At 41.7% G+C, this 15,417-nt stretch overlaps 1 protein-coding gene across 1 annotated transcript in view; it reads left to right on the top strand.

Annotated features, from left to right (window-relative positions):
* fw (furrowed) overlaps nucleotides 1-15,417 on the top strand; it is a 524,942-nt gene that overhangs the window by 360,843 nt on the left and 148,682 nt on the right. The window contains exons 4-5 of the mRNA XM_067146533.2: nucleotides 12,188-12,397; nucleotides 14,619-14,714. Of these exons, the coding sequence (XP_067002634.2) occupies nucleotides 12,188-12,397; nucleotides 14,619-14,714 (306 nt within the window). The remainder of the gene's footprint in view (nucleotides 1-12,187; nucleotides 12,398-14,618; nucleotides 14,715-15,417) is intronic.

Raw genomic sequence — 15,417 nt, 5'->3', positions numbered from 1 at the left:
TGAAAAATCTACTTTCGAGCTATTTCGAATAGCAGTCCCATAAAAAAATATCGTTATTTGATATTTCTTTTACGTTGCGCAGACATGGGTCTTATGGTAACGATGGGATAGGAAAGGGCAAAGACGGGAAATTTAGTGACCGTGGCCTTAATTAAAGTACAGCGCCAGCGTTTGTCTGGTGTGAAAATGAAAGGAACACTGTGAGCCATCCTCAGGGCCGCTGACAGTGGGCCTAAAACCCACTACCTCCCAAATACAAGCTGACGTGATGCGACCGTAACGCAAACTGTGTAGTCAACTCGCTCGGCGAAATTATTTCCAAAAACTGATGTAACACATGCAGACGAAATCACTGTTTGTATTTTATACAGTCGTAATCTGGTAACGAATGTACGGTTTCTCATATATGTATGAACTCTCACACCCAACAGTAGCCTCAACGTACAATAACTGCCTACAGTGCAAATTTGTCTGTGTTTAATCTCAAATGATATATATCTTTCCGCCATGAACCGACACATGAACCATGGCTGTGATGAACTACAGCAATCAAATAAAGTGACAGTAATTCATCCGAAATTACCTAAATAATTAAGGTTAATTACAAATTAAAGAGGATGAACGTCAGAGGTTAAACATCGTTCGGATGTAGAAATCTCTCCATCAACTGCTATGCATGTATTACAGTTGTTTTCTTTGAAATTAGCATATTCACAGGACTTATTTATAGAGTATGTCTCATATCTCATCACAAGTGTTATGAAAACTTCCTTTGCTTCGTGAGAGAACGTACGGTAATTAAATACTAGTGAAGAGAATATTTCCCAAGATATTCTGAATTGTCAGTTGTTATGTGGCTGGCATCAAGGTCCACTACATTATTCAATTTTAATAAAATTTCGCTCGTACTTCTCTCATGGTATCCAATTCACCCTCGCGTCTCGGCGGTGCACGGGTCTGCTCTTGCATTTTAGAACTCCACTTCACTCGGTTTTATACATCGTTAGGACACATACGATATTTTCAATGTCAGTTACCACTGATCTGTGTTTAGGGCTGCCACCAAAGTACCAGATTCCCTATCAGTTGTTTGCCTAGTCTTTTCTTAAGGGATTTCATAGAAGTTGGCCGGGCTGAGGGAATAAGACTGTTGAGGCGCTGGCCTTGTGACCCCAACTTGGCAGGTTTGATCTTGGCACAGTCCAGTGATATTTGAAATAATAATAATAATAATAATAATAATAATAATAATAATAATAATAATAATAATAATAATAATAATAATGTTATTGGTTTTACGTCCCACTAACTACTTTTACGGTTTTCGAAGACGCCGATGTCCTGGAAGTTTGTCCCTCAGGATTTTTTAAGTGCCAGTAAATCTACCGATACAAGGCTGTCGTATTTGAGCTTCAAATACCACCGGGCTGAGTTAGGATCGAACCAGCCAAGTTAGGGTCAGTAAGCCAGTGCCTCAACAGTCTGTCCACTCGGAGTGACTGAAAAAAGGCACTAATAAATAAATAAATAAATAAATAAATATGAAGGTGCTCAAATAATTATCTTCATATCAATCACCATTGTTCAAGAAAAGTCTGACTATCGCTAAAATTGTGCAAATGAAAATATAAATTAATTAATAAAACAATGTGAAAATTTTAACTTGTTTACTATTTCTATTTACAATACATGATAGTCAATTATAGTGTTACACCTAGTACAGTCTTTCTAAGTGATACATGCTTAATTCAAGCTCACAAAAACCTCTCAAATGTCACCATAATCCCAACCAGAATCGAACCTACTGTCTTGATAACATGAGGTCAACGACTAACAGACTCTGCCACTGAAACTGTCGCCATATAAAATTAATCTTGCAATTTATATTCCAAAGAAATTAATAACGTATTTTTTCATTATTCCTTTTTAGATGTTGCACTAAATCTAGCGAATGGATCTGAAATTTCATTACAGTGCTGCTGCATGCCAAATTGACCTCTTAAATCTCTCCAAGACTTTAAGAGGCGATAATTTTCTGCGCGATGTCTACTTATCGCAGAGCTATCAATGTAAATCACGCGCATTCTAGAGCTTCGTTTGAATAGATTTCAACGTCAGTATATTCTTTTTTTAACACGCGGAGTAGAAATGCGGGAGCGGGCGCTGGTGCAGTGATCTATCCCCTCAGCTCCCAAGTAGTGTGTCCTCATTTCGAATTCCTGCGACTATGGGTGAGACGTTCAGTAAGACCAACACGTCCAAAGCATCCGACCTTAACCTGCCTGGCAAGTCTGAACTGAACCCCTGGTTCTTTTGTCGTGAACATTATTTAATTTATCGCCCTATGAGTGGGGGCGTTAGAATATCCACGTTATCCCCTGCCTGTCTTAAGAGGCGACTAAAATGGGCCCCAGGCGCTGTTAAATAGGGAGTGTGGTTTGGTGAACACGAGGCCCTTATCTCAGTTCTGACACTTCTTCCACCTACTTGTTTCAGGCTCCTCACTTTCATCTGTCCTATCTGACCTCCCTCAGTCAACTCTTGTTCTTTTCCGACACCGATGGCATTATCTTTCGAGGCCTAGAAAGTTTTTCATTGTCACAGCCTCCGTACCCCTTGTCTTTCTTTTGCCGATTCTTCGAAGTGTTCGACCGCTTTCATTCCCCCCCCCCTATTATTGTTAATAGAGGTCGGTTGCCTAGTTTTAATTCCGCCTTAAACAATAATCATCACCTCCATTTATGTGTTACACATATTCTATATCCTGATAGAATCTGGCCCGATATAGCCTAATTAATTTCGTATTCATGTTGCTAGCCTGGTGCAGCCTTTCTTTTTAAGCAGACTCTCCGACCAAGGTGAAAGGCTCCTGCCTTTTATGTAAAACTGCGTGTTACTTAACTGGAGAATAGTCTTGTATGTGGTGTGATAGTTGCAGGAATGTTGGGGTAGCACAAACACCCATTCCCTGAGCTATGGTTAGTTAATTGCTTTTAAGATTAAAATCCCTTGACCTGGCCAAGAATCGAACCAGAGGTCCCGAGAAACAAAGACCAAGACGCTAATCACTCTGTCATCCGGCCGATAACCAACATAGGTCATTAGCAAGACAGGTGCATTGCATTTTATCGATTTAATGCCCTCATTCTAAATTTGCGGAGACCAATTTGCTAATTCTGTTGTAATATATTTTGACGTCAACGTGGTATTTAGCAAATTTCTCACCCTTTAAACCTCAAATCGATTTCAAATTTTTCCATAGTGAGTGTGTTCAGTTTCGGGAGGTCATTTGACGATTGGGAAGATGGTTAAAATTCGATAAGTTTGTTTTATTTTTCTTTGCGTGTGATGTAAAGAGAAATTTAAGCAAGCAAACAAGCTTGTTGTTTCATGTACAGTAACTAATGATCTTGTGATTATAAACACGGCACCTATAACTGTAGCCTACAAGTGATCCGACCCACCGGATTCTGATTTAATATTGAAGTCCCCGTATTCATCGACCGGAACTGGTAAGAAGCTACCATCGATGGTAGAGCTTCCACGTACCTTTAGAGTACTTCCATCAGTGTGTGTATTCCAGAAAGACAACTTAATTTTTTAATTTTACAATGCTAATTTCTTTATTGGAAACATTCTACTAGAATTCACATTCCAGGTTTGTTGATCAGCGAAGTAAACAAACTACCGGACAGCATTTTTATTCTATGATTAAATGTATTTTGTTAAATCGTTGAGCCTATTATTATTATTATGAAATTCATAATGCTCAGTCGGAGAAGGAAGTACCTGCGCTTCTGAGCCCTACTTACGAGCCGAGTGCATGATTACTTTCAAGAAAGTTGTAAGCCTTATTAGCCCATGATTCAAGGTCTCCGGAATTTATCTTGACGTCCAGTGAAAGAAAGGTGAAAGGGCCAGTGAGGCATTATAACCTGTATTATTCTGTCGGTGTTATCCACAAAGATGATTAAGTGAAGGTAGTCAGGTTCGTGTCTACACTCGCGTTGAAGTCTCCGTCCTACCTTATAAACTCACTGGCCTGCTCGAGCGTGTAAGTGGGTTACTTAATTGCCTTACAATAAGAAAGTCGTTGTCTTCTCCAGCCTGAGGATTCTTACAGGAATAACATAAACAAAACGTCAAGAGCGTTAGTCATTGACTTCATCCGTGAGAAGTAGCCTATTATAGGTGGAACAAATCCTGCTTCAATGGCGTAAATAAGGTGAGACACCACGGTCTTGCTGATGAGTAAAGATAGTTATATGAATAGAGTTATTTTAATGCAAAGAAAACATAAGAGCTCTAATCATCAGCGGAGAGGGATAGTAAAGGAGGATGGCGAATGAATAGATTGCATTTACTTGGAAGAACAGGTATGTAGCGATGGGGTGGTAAATATGTGCTCAGTTCTCTCATAAGGACCTAGTCTCGAGTTTTCGTCAATAAAACTGGAAACTAGAATTTTAATTTTTGAGAAGCATATGAGGATTCATTAAGCATGCATCAGAAGCAAATACCAGTTTAATATCTGTGTTCAAAGACTGCCAGACATAGAAATAACCACTCTATCTCATGTAGTGCCGAGTTATGTGAGTGGAAGCCTTTACTTTGCACTAATCCAAAGGCCTTTACTGAGATGCTACTCCCCCGCTTTATTCTTTTCACATGCCGTGCTGAGTGGCTCAGACGGTTAAGGCGCTGGCCTTCTAACCCCAACTTGGCAGGTTCGATCCTGGCTCAGTCCGGTGGTATTTGAAGGTGCTCAAATACGACAGCCCCGTGTCGGTAGATTTACTGGCACGTAAAAGAACTCCTGCGGGACTAAATTCCGGCACCTCGGCGTCTCCGAAGACCTTAAAAGTAGTTAGTGGGACGTAAAGCAAATAGCATTATTATTATTATTATTATTATTATTCTTTTCACAATACAATTTCTTAACGATGACATAACATGTCCCTCTTCCTCTATTAGAAACCAGTATTCACACATGACTGAGACAGGTTAATTATTACCCTTGCAGTCTAGGTTCGCATCCGGGTCAAGACATATGACTACGTGGTCATCCAACTGTTACATAATAAAGTTGCATAATGTCAACAACAATACAGTAATATATCCCGCTAGATAAGTGCTAGTGCCATTTAACAGTTCATTTGCATATTTACCTTCATCCCGTCAAGTACTTTGATGTGGCAGTCTCTCTGTGTAATCGCATGTATATTGCTCCGTTCATTAGCATTCGTCCTCAAGTACTATGTAATAGATTTCTTAAGTCTAGAAGTCATAAAAAGCTCAGGAGTATAAGTAAAAAGTTGCTGTGGTTTTGCCGTGCCGACGTTGTAAAATCAGACTACATACATACGAATCCTAGTGTAATGAAATCCTGTCGTCACATTCTTATCTATATTTCAGGAACTATAGATCCTATCCGAGTAGCTGAAATACCATTTTTTGGGAAATGAAGGACGTAAGAGTACGACACTCAATTGACCCCAGTTGAATACGCAGGCTGGAGGGGGCTTTAAATATGACATCTTAAGGTGATTAAAATTGTGATTAATAACTCCGAAACCAAAAGACGTACGAAGATGCGTAATGATGCCTCACATTCGTGTAAGAGTACAGTCGGAATACGAATAGAATAACAAGATGGTTTGGATGAAGATAACATCTACAAGTCAGAATATTAGCTTCCCCTTTAGTTGGCATGAGCTTGATTCTGGTCATTGCAAAGGAGAAATGATAGTAATAATAAAGAACGAACCCACCCGTGACGTATATAGGCCATTAAGGCCCTTGGCCTGCCATTACTATTGCTCCCTAGCCAGATGACCTGCAGGTTCTGGAGTATGTCGTGGTCAACGCAACGGTACCCTCAGCCATATTGCCTGGCTTCCACGACCATATCCATTGCCTCTCACATCACACAGTTCTTCGGCGAGTCTCACGAGAATGAGGAAATACCGTTCCAGCCCTCAGTCCACAATTAGAATCCTTGAATTGGACGAGACTCAAATGATTCTCTTTAAATTTTTCTTCACGCCGCACCAACACACATACAGTAGGTCTTATGGCGACGGTGGGACAGGAATAGGAAGCGACCGTACCCTTAACTAAGGTACAGCGTCAGCATTTGCCTGGTGTAAAAATGGGAAGCCACGAAAACCCTCTTCAGGTCTGCCTACAGCGGAGTTCGAACCCACTCTCTCCCGAATGCAAGTTGATAGATATGTGACCCAAACCGCGCAGCCACTTGCTCGGATTATTATTATTATTATTATTATTATTATTGTTGTTGTTGTTGTTCCGGGGTATCCGTGGAACGCAGAGGTTAAAGAAGGTGCCGGGGTGAATGGGTCTAAATCAAGAATTAAATTTAAAACTTAAACTGAATGTTATATTTTCAAAACTTCAAACTTAACAATATTTTATGACAATAATACAGGTACAAGTAGCAATAATTAAACAATATTGGGGGAAATCCAAGATTCAAAACCTTAACTCTTTGGGCTTTAAGCCCCTAATTTTACAATTTTACGAAAGGAAGAGGTATTATTTAATGAGGGGCTGAAATCCCCTAATTCAAGAGCACTTGCTCCCTAAATCACAATATCTAGCCTCCCAGAGGCACACTTTACAGTTACAAAACTTGGAAAAGAGCTAACAGGCTCTCAGTTTCTTACTGCCTACTCAAGGCAACATCAGCTTACAAACACTGGCCCCTCAAGGTACAACTTGCGATATGAAAACTGATTTAACAGGGGTATTTAATACCCAACCTACGGGGGCCTTCATAGAAAAGGAAGAGAATAAATAACTGGCCCAAACACAAAATGAATGGAGGCGTACCCTGCACTCCAAGATAATAAACACTAAAAACCTAAAGGGCTCTAGGCCGATGAAACAGGGGCTATTCCCAAACTACTGAGGTGACTCGTATAGAAATTACAATTACCACATTTCAGAATGAAAAACAGTTATGAAATATAGTTACCTCAAACCAAGATGAAGGGGAGCAGGAGAGGGTACATCACTATCCCCGATTTACAGTTAAAAATTTATTAAATTTTTACATCAGCCGGAAGAAAGTTACATTTTAGAAAAGAAGGTTACATAGTTAAGGATTCGGACCTTTCCCTCGGATTAAACTGCAGAGGTAGCAAGAAAGAATAAAGTTATGTGGCCATTACCTTGTAGATGTTCTGCTGACCGATGAAAGAGGCCGCCCGCCTCCTGCTTTGACACGTACACTCGGTAAGATGACGATCAATTGGCCAAGAAACGTGAAAAGCCGCAGTTTATAAACCCTCAGGGAAGGTTCGAGATCATTCAGGAATAAACCAGCCACACCCTCTCAATTTAATTGGTCAAATTCAAAGTTACACTCAGGATCGAACAAGAAGCCTGTGATAGGTAGAAAATTAATTACAGAAATTAGGGATTGGCTAGATTCAAAACTGGCGGAAAGAAAAAGGAAATAAATGAACATCATTCACTTACAAAAACCTAGAAATACAAAACTTCTTTAAATTATAAGTTCTTACACCTCGCACCAGGGTGCATGATCATAGTCTTTTAGTAGTGTCATCTGTGAAAGAAAGTCCAAACTTCTTGATGAATGTCAAAAAACTAGTAGAAATCCAGTCGGTTTAGGCAACTGCATAATAACAAAATTACGTCCTATATCTGTGGTGACATCTTCTGAGTAAAGTTCTAAGTTGGTGTAGTTCGAGATTCACTGTTTTACCTATAGAGGAGTTTATTTAGGCGCTGAATTTGAATGCGCGGCGTTGGGGTGTACCGCCCGGTACAATTATTATTATTATTATTATTATTATTATTATTATTATTATTATTATTATTATTATTATTATTATTATTATTATTATTATTATTATTATTATTATTGCCGGCCCCGTGGTGAAGGGGTAGCGTGCCTGCCTCTTATCCGGAGGCCCAGGGTGCAATTCCCGGCCAAGTCGGAGATTTCCCTGGATCTGAGGGCTGGTTCGAAGTCCACTCAGCCTACGTGATTTGAACTGAGGAGCTATCGGACGGTGAGATAGCAGCCCCGGTCTAGGAAGCCAAGAATACCGGCCGAGAGGATTCGTCGTACAAACCACAGGATACCTCGTATTCTGGAGGTCTTCGAGGGGAGCAACGGTTGCTTGGTAGGCCAAGGCCCTTCAGGGGGGTAGTGTTATGGGGTTAGTTAGGTTAATTATTATTATTATTATTATTATTATTATTATTATTATTATTATTATTATTATCATTATTATTAACTAATACATATAATAACAATAATAATCATCATCATAACACGAAGAAGACGAAGGCTGTTTATAACGTTCTTAACATTTTAGATACGTCCTAAGACACGCCATAATGAAGAGGGGCAATTTAAACGTGTCAGTAAGTCTATATTTCAGTACCCTTAAATGGAAACCGACTATGTCGGGATGCGATCTCGCTATATTGAACACAGAAGGCAAAGTACATCGCTAACTACTCTTCCTAGTTGGTCCTGTCATGGAAATTTTAAATTCGGATAGGCCCTAAGTTGAGTTGAAAATGAAAATCTACAACCAGTTTCCAGTTTCAACCGCGTCAGGAATGGAATGACAGAAGCCCCGTCTAGCGGCGAGGATAGGAACTGTGCCGGCTACCGAAGCCTGTCTTACTCCCCTGGGGCAATGATTAATGACTGACAGATGAAATGAACAGATGTTGGAGTGTGTTGCTGGAATGAAAGATGACAGGAAAACCGGAGTACCCGGAGAAAAATCTGTCCTGCCTCCGCTTTGTCCAGCACAAATCTCACATGGAGCGACCGGGATTTGAACCACGGAACCCAGCGGTGAGAGGCTAGCGCACTGCCACCTGAACCACAAAAGCTCGAGTTGACATATTCCCGAATACAATCCGGAGATAAATTGGGTTGGAGGTCTACTCTAAGTCTTCCTAGAAGTGAGCTTCCATATTTTCTCACTTGTCCCAGTAAATACCGGTCTGGTCCCAACTCTACTAATCCAAGCCTCAGTTACATAGATAACATCACTATAACCAGCAGAGCTGCACAGTCTACTTATCCATCAAAGAAGCTATTATCTAGTTCTGTAACAAGTATGCCCACTTACCAATCCACTCAATACCAACAATAAACCATGGAGCAACAGCCCTATCAAGCGAGCGCTGCTCAGCCCGAAGGCCTCCAGATTGCGAGGATGTTATTATTGATTTTCTAGATCTAGGTCTCTGTGTCACCATCAGATAGTTCCTCAATTGTTCCCATGTAGGCATAGTAGACCTCGAACCAGCACTTATAACAATTTCGAACCTGGGGAATCAAATCCGGTAAGAGATAGGCTCGTTACCCCTAGACCGCAGCGGTGGTCAACAGAATACAGTACCTCCACCAGTCGTATCTAGAATGTTGTTTTTATTGTTGTTCATAAGATGTCTAACATCTAGTCATCAGCCCCTCTACCCAGAATTCCCTGCCTACTGAAACTGGGAGCATAGGCCTATGGAATTTTAAGAAGCAGCGCTGATACTCAATGGTAATTTATACAACAGACGGAAACAGAATACGCATACGTGAAGCAGTAAATTAATTATGTTTTATATTTACATGTAGTTAGTAGTTATTAAAACTCATTACCTATTTGATGATAATGTTTATTGTTTAAAGGGGCCTAACAGCTAGGTCATCGGCCCCTAAGAGTACGAGTTGCAACGAAATGAAACCATAATTAAAACTTCAAAATGTATACATCATCATCATCATCATCATCATCATCATCATCTGTTTACCCTCCAGGTTCGGTTTTTCCCTCGGACTCAGCGAGGGATACCACCTCTACCGCCTCAAGGGCAGTGTCCTGGAGCTTCAGACTCTTGGTTGGGGGATACAACTGGGGAGAATGACCAGTACCTCGCCCAGGCGGCCTCACCTGCTATGCTGAACAGGGGCTTTGCGGGGGATGGGGAAGATTGGAAGGGATAGACAAGGAAGAGGGAAGGAAGCGGCCGTGGCCTTACGCTGGGTACCATCCCGGCATTCGCCTGGAGGAGAAGTGGGAAACCACGTAAAACCACTTCCAGGATGGCTGAGGTGGGAATCGAACCCACCTCTACTCAGTTGACCTCCCGAGGCTGAGTGGACCCCGTTCCAGCCCTCGTACCACTTTTCAAATTTCTTGGCAGAGCCGGGAATTTAACCCGGACCTCCGGGGGTGGCAGCTAATCACGCTAACCACTACACCACAGAGGCGGACCAAAATGTATATACTGAACAAAATCTAAAACGAATGATGATTTAAAAATGTCCATGAATCCAAAACAATCAATGGATCCAATTCACGATGCCTCATATTCTGAGATAATTCTTGTTGTCCAAAGGGGTCCAAAATCTAGGTCACCGGCCCTTCCTAATTGTACTAATTACTGGTAAAGCAGAACCATGATGTTCCTCCTATAGTGGTGCTAATCACAGGTAATGTAGACCCATAGTATGTCACACATAATGGCACCACTTACAGGTGGTGCTCCTCATATAATGGTACTACTCTTAGGTAACGCAGACCCGATCTGAATACAAGAGAACCAACGCAATTCAGCGCGGCTCACGGGATTTCCTCCCGCACGGACGTCAGTGATGCCCGCTCCCCCACCTCGGTGGAGTGCACATGATAGTACTAATCACAGGCAACGTGCAGACCCATAGTGTTCCTCGCACAATGGTTCTGAAAATGAAATGGAGTATGGCTTTTAGTGCCGGGAGTGTCCGAGGACAAGGATAAAAATTATGATGAAGACGACGCACACACCCAGCCCCCGTGCCAGCAAAGTTAACCAATGATGGTCAAAATTCTCGACCCTGCCGGGAATTGAACCCGTGACCCCTTTGACGAAAGGCCAGCACGCTAACCATTCAGCCATGGAGCCGGACATAATGGTACTAATCGCAAGTAACATTGACCCATTTTGTTCCTCACTTGATGGTACTAATTACAAGTAATCTCAAGGTTCCAATTCCATCATGCCTTGGTCACCCCTTTTAGTCGCCTCTTACGACAGACAGGAGATACCGTGGGTATGTTCTTCGGGGGCTGGGTGTATGTGTTGTCTTCATCATCATTTCATCCTCATCACGACGCTCAGGTCGCCTACGGGAGTCAAATAGAAAGACCTGCACCTGGCGAGCCGAACCCGTCCTGGGATATCCCGGCACTAAAAGCCATAGGTACGACATTTCATTTCATTCCATCAGCAGCCGAGGTGAAGTTCCATTCATATTCGTATCAACATGTGAATTCCTTAGAAATTGAAAGGCTTCGAAAATATTGGCATTGATATGAGAGTTCGGTATGGGTATCCATCACCTTGACTGAATGGTCAAAGTACTGGCCTTCGGTTCATAGAGCCCTGAGTTCTACTCCCAGTCGGACTGGAGATTTTTAATTACGCATGGTTAATTCCTTAGGCTCTTGGACGGGGCGTTTGTGTACCTATAAATACACATCTCTGTATCTACACACAGCACACCACACTACAAACCAGCAGAGAAACACGCAATAGTGAACAAATCAGGGTTGGTGTAAAACTAGACCAAATCGACATCCCGTGCTGACCTCAGTAAATTGGGGAAAATGTCCAGGAGAAAGAAGAAGATACCTCAATACCTGAAGTACAATACATGATATGTCAGTGGTTTGTGCGAATCTACCTTTACAATATTCATCAACGTTGTCTGAACTAATGAAAATGAAAATCCCACAGCCTGTTTCCAGTCATTCGACCGGGTCAGGAACTGAATGAATGAAGCCCCCATCTAGCGGCGAGGATAGGTATTGTGACGGTTGCCGAAGCCTTTCGCACTCCTCTGGGGCAATGATTAATGAATGACAGATGAAATGAAATGATATTGGAGAGTATTTCTGGAATGGAATATGACAGGGAAAACTGGAGTACCCGGGGGAAAACCTCTCCCGCCTCCACTTTGGGTCTAAACTAATATCATGGCAATATTAGTTCAATACTGCATCACTGTTTGTGTATATAGGTTTACATAATTCCGTAAAGGGATATTGTTTGAGTGATTATCACACAATACCGGACACAATTGCTTTCATGAAGATCTCCTTATATCTTGTTTGTATCTGTATATTCTCTGTTTCAGGAACCAACATCGCGTTTCGTAAACCAGCGAACCAGTCGACGACGGTGCGAGGCGGCCCGGCCAGTAACGGTAACGACGGTGAGTTTACCACAGTGCACGATGGGAAGCGTTGTACGGAGACACAGAAGGAGGCGTCGCCGTGGTGGATGGTGGACCTCCTGAGGCCATACCCAGTTGGCGTGGTTCGAGTCACCACACGTGGATGCTGTGGTAAGTTTCTGCATTACTTTGTTATAGAAGGGAAAACTGAATATTTAAATTATGTCAGACGTAAAGCAAAGCACCAATTTTAAATTTATTTTGCTACTTGTTTAACGCCGCGTCGAAGGTTTCCGGCAACGAAAGGATGAGAAAGGACTAGTATTTGGAAGCTAGTCGCCGTGGCCTTAATTAAGGTACAGCCCCCGCATTTTCCTGGTGTGATAATTGGAAGCCACGGAAAACCATCTTCAGAGCTGCCGACGATGGGATTCAAACCCACTATCTCCCGAATGCAAACTCACAGCCACGCGACCCTAACCGCATGTCCAACTCGCTCGTAGTACAATGTATGTAGCAGCTTCCATTGATGAAGATCAAAAACTTAACAACCGGATCCAAACTGGAAAAGCATTTTATATGCAGTAGTTGTCAGAAACATAATATGGAACTAGAAACTACCACTGAAATTCAAGTTCGCCAACTACCTGCAGTAGTTTATTACAGACCTGTTTTTAGGTATAACCTAGCAGTGAAACCTAGAACTTAAGGAGGAAAGATGAGATGAGGATTTAGCAAGCGTAGATAATATTTGTAAGAAATATGTTTGGGAAGACAAGAGTTGACATATTTCGAAAGAGAGATGTAGAAGTTTTGACTCCAGCTGGTAGACTGCAGGTTAAAATGTCTAAACGTAGACGCATGATGTAAGGTTACATGATAAGAATGGATGCTATTACAATACAACAGAATATTTAAGAACTGCAGCTTGAAGTCCGAAGGCGGCCAAGAACGAAATGCAGAGGCATGGTTAAGTGCAACATACAACAAACGGGAACAAATTGTACAATCACTGGAAAAGAAATTAATAAAAATATATAAGTTGGTGACGAGAGACCATTCAACAACTTACTGACTAGATGAACGGAGTGAAATATGTATGTATGCAGAATGGGTGCATAGTATTTAACCCAGATCTGCTCAATTCTTTTGTTGCTGCTTGAATTCGATTCTTAATGGTAGATAACTGACCTACAGGTGCTGTGATGGTCGCCAATGCAGTCAGGTACGTTGCGTGGACAGGAGAGGTGTCCTATAAAAGAAATTATGGTGGGAAAAACGGGTACGATAACAAGAAAACGGGTACGATAACAAGAAAACGTGTGGGTTATTCTAATGTCATATTATTCTTAATTCCAGCGCAATGCAAGCATTCTGAATACAAAATGAATCGTTAGATTTTGAAGGAAATCCAGTAAAATGTAAGACTTCAAAGGACCTTGGTACTTCTACATGGCATAGTGGTATTTCTAAAAACGCTTCGCATACAGCATTACGTTGCACTTTTTGCACCCTATGGATACTTTTTTGTGACATACTCTGGATCTTGTTTGCTTTTCTTGGGACTCAGTCATGTGATCTACGCGATCATATCTGGAATCTGCATTTTCTGGCGACGATGGATGACTGCGCTTTTTTCTTGCCGTTTTTCGTTCGCCGAATTGCAAGAGAGAAAAGTCCATTCGTCTTCGGAAATTCAGATGATCCAATTTGCCTCAGTTCAGTCTATGAATCTGCAAAGCATTCTGCTCACACATATCAATATAGTGTGTGATAAGAGTAAAGTACAACTTCTTTCCTCGAAGTGAAACGCGTTAGAGACTATCTAGACAGGTCTTCAACGCCTTTTCCACAATATTGTACGTACAGAAAAGTTCCGGTTCCTCTACAGACACCCTCTTTTTCTCAGTTCTTGAATACCTCTCGGTGAGACGAATTGGAGGCAGTGACACTGCACTTGAAGCAGCTGATAGCACATCGTTATCGATTCCACTTTGCCACTTTATCATGTGTTGATCTGAAATCGAAACTCTCCCGGTTCTTCTTGAACCGAGTGAGTTGGCCGCGCAGTTTGTATTTGGGAAATAGTGGGTTCCAACCCCACTGTCGGCAGCCCTGAAGATGTTTTCCCATTTTCACACCAGGAATATGTTGGGGATGTACCTTAATTAGCCACGGCCACTTCCTTCCCACTCCTGACACTTTTCCATCCCAACGCCACCGTGCGATCTATCTGTGTCGGTGCGATGTAAAGTAACTTGTAAAAAAGAAAATATCTCCTTCTTCAGCTCATCTTTAGACAAGGGTGGGCATTTTGACATTCCATTTGCTCTTATTGTTCCAGTGGTCTTTATTTCTCTTGAACTGACCTCATCATTTTGTATGTTGACAGGTCACCAGCCGCTGAAGGATATCGAGATTCGAGTCGGAAATAGCAGCACGGATCTGCAGAGAAATCCACTGTGTGCCTGGTTTCCAGGAACGATTGGTAAGCATTACCTCCGATGAAAATCTTGTTTTAACCATATCACTCCATCACCATCTCTTGCACAACACTCCTAAATCTCCTCACCAGAGAGACTGTGTTCACCTATATGCGGCCCGCTCCACCCCCACAGGGTAAGGTATAAAAACAAAGTATTTATTCGTGCGTCTGCTATCTCGTCGAGGATTGAAACTGATGGTAAACTAACGGAATAATGTCGGGGCAATATGCTACATGCTACTTTCCCAGCCACGGCAGATGTTAAAGTAATGGATTACGGATTACCTTAACTTGCCGTTACGCTTATACAGAGCGACACCCTTGCGAACGCTTCCATCTCAATTATAATCGCAGATAATTGCAAACACTAACAATGACAAACAGCACATCAACACAAGTTATCAGATTCTCTCTCTCTCTCACACACACTCTATCTCTCTCACACACACACACTCACACATACATACACGAGAATGACAAGATATTCTAAACCCCCTATATGAAGCATCAACACCAAAATAACACCATCGCATTTGCTTAGTGATTCCACTTTTTGTAAGACATGTGTGAAACTATCGATTATTAATTAACTGATGAATTAATATAAACAGGTTTTGATTAATTTAATCCTAACCTTCACATAAATGAATATTAAGGAACGTATTTTTTCTCTGAGGTCCTCTTTCATGTGCCTACAGCAGGTACT

Source organism: Anabrus simplex, chromosome 4 (genome assembly GCF_040414725.1).
Source record: "Anabrus simplex isolate iqAnaSimp1 chromosome 4, ASM4041472v1, whole genome shotgun sequence".
Taxonomy (NCBI): domain Eukaryota; kingdom Metazoa; phylum Arthropoda; class Insecta; order Orthoptera; family Tettigoniidae; genus Anabrus; species Anabrus simplex.
The sequence above is the reverse complement of the archived record's forward strand: the minus strand, read 5'-3'. Positions and strand labels throughout refer to the sequence as shown.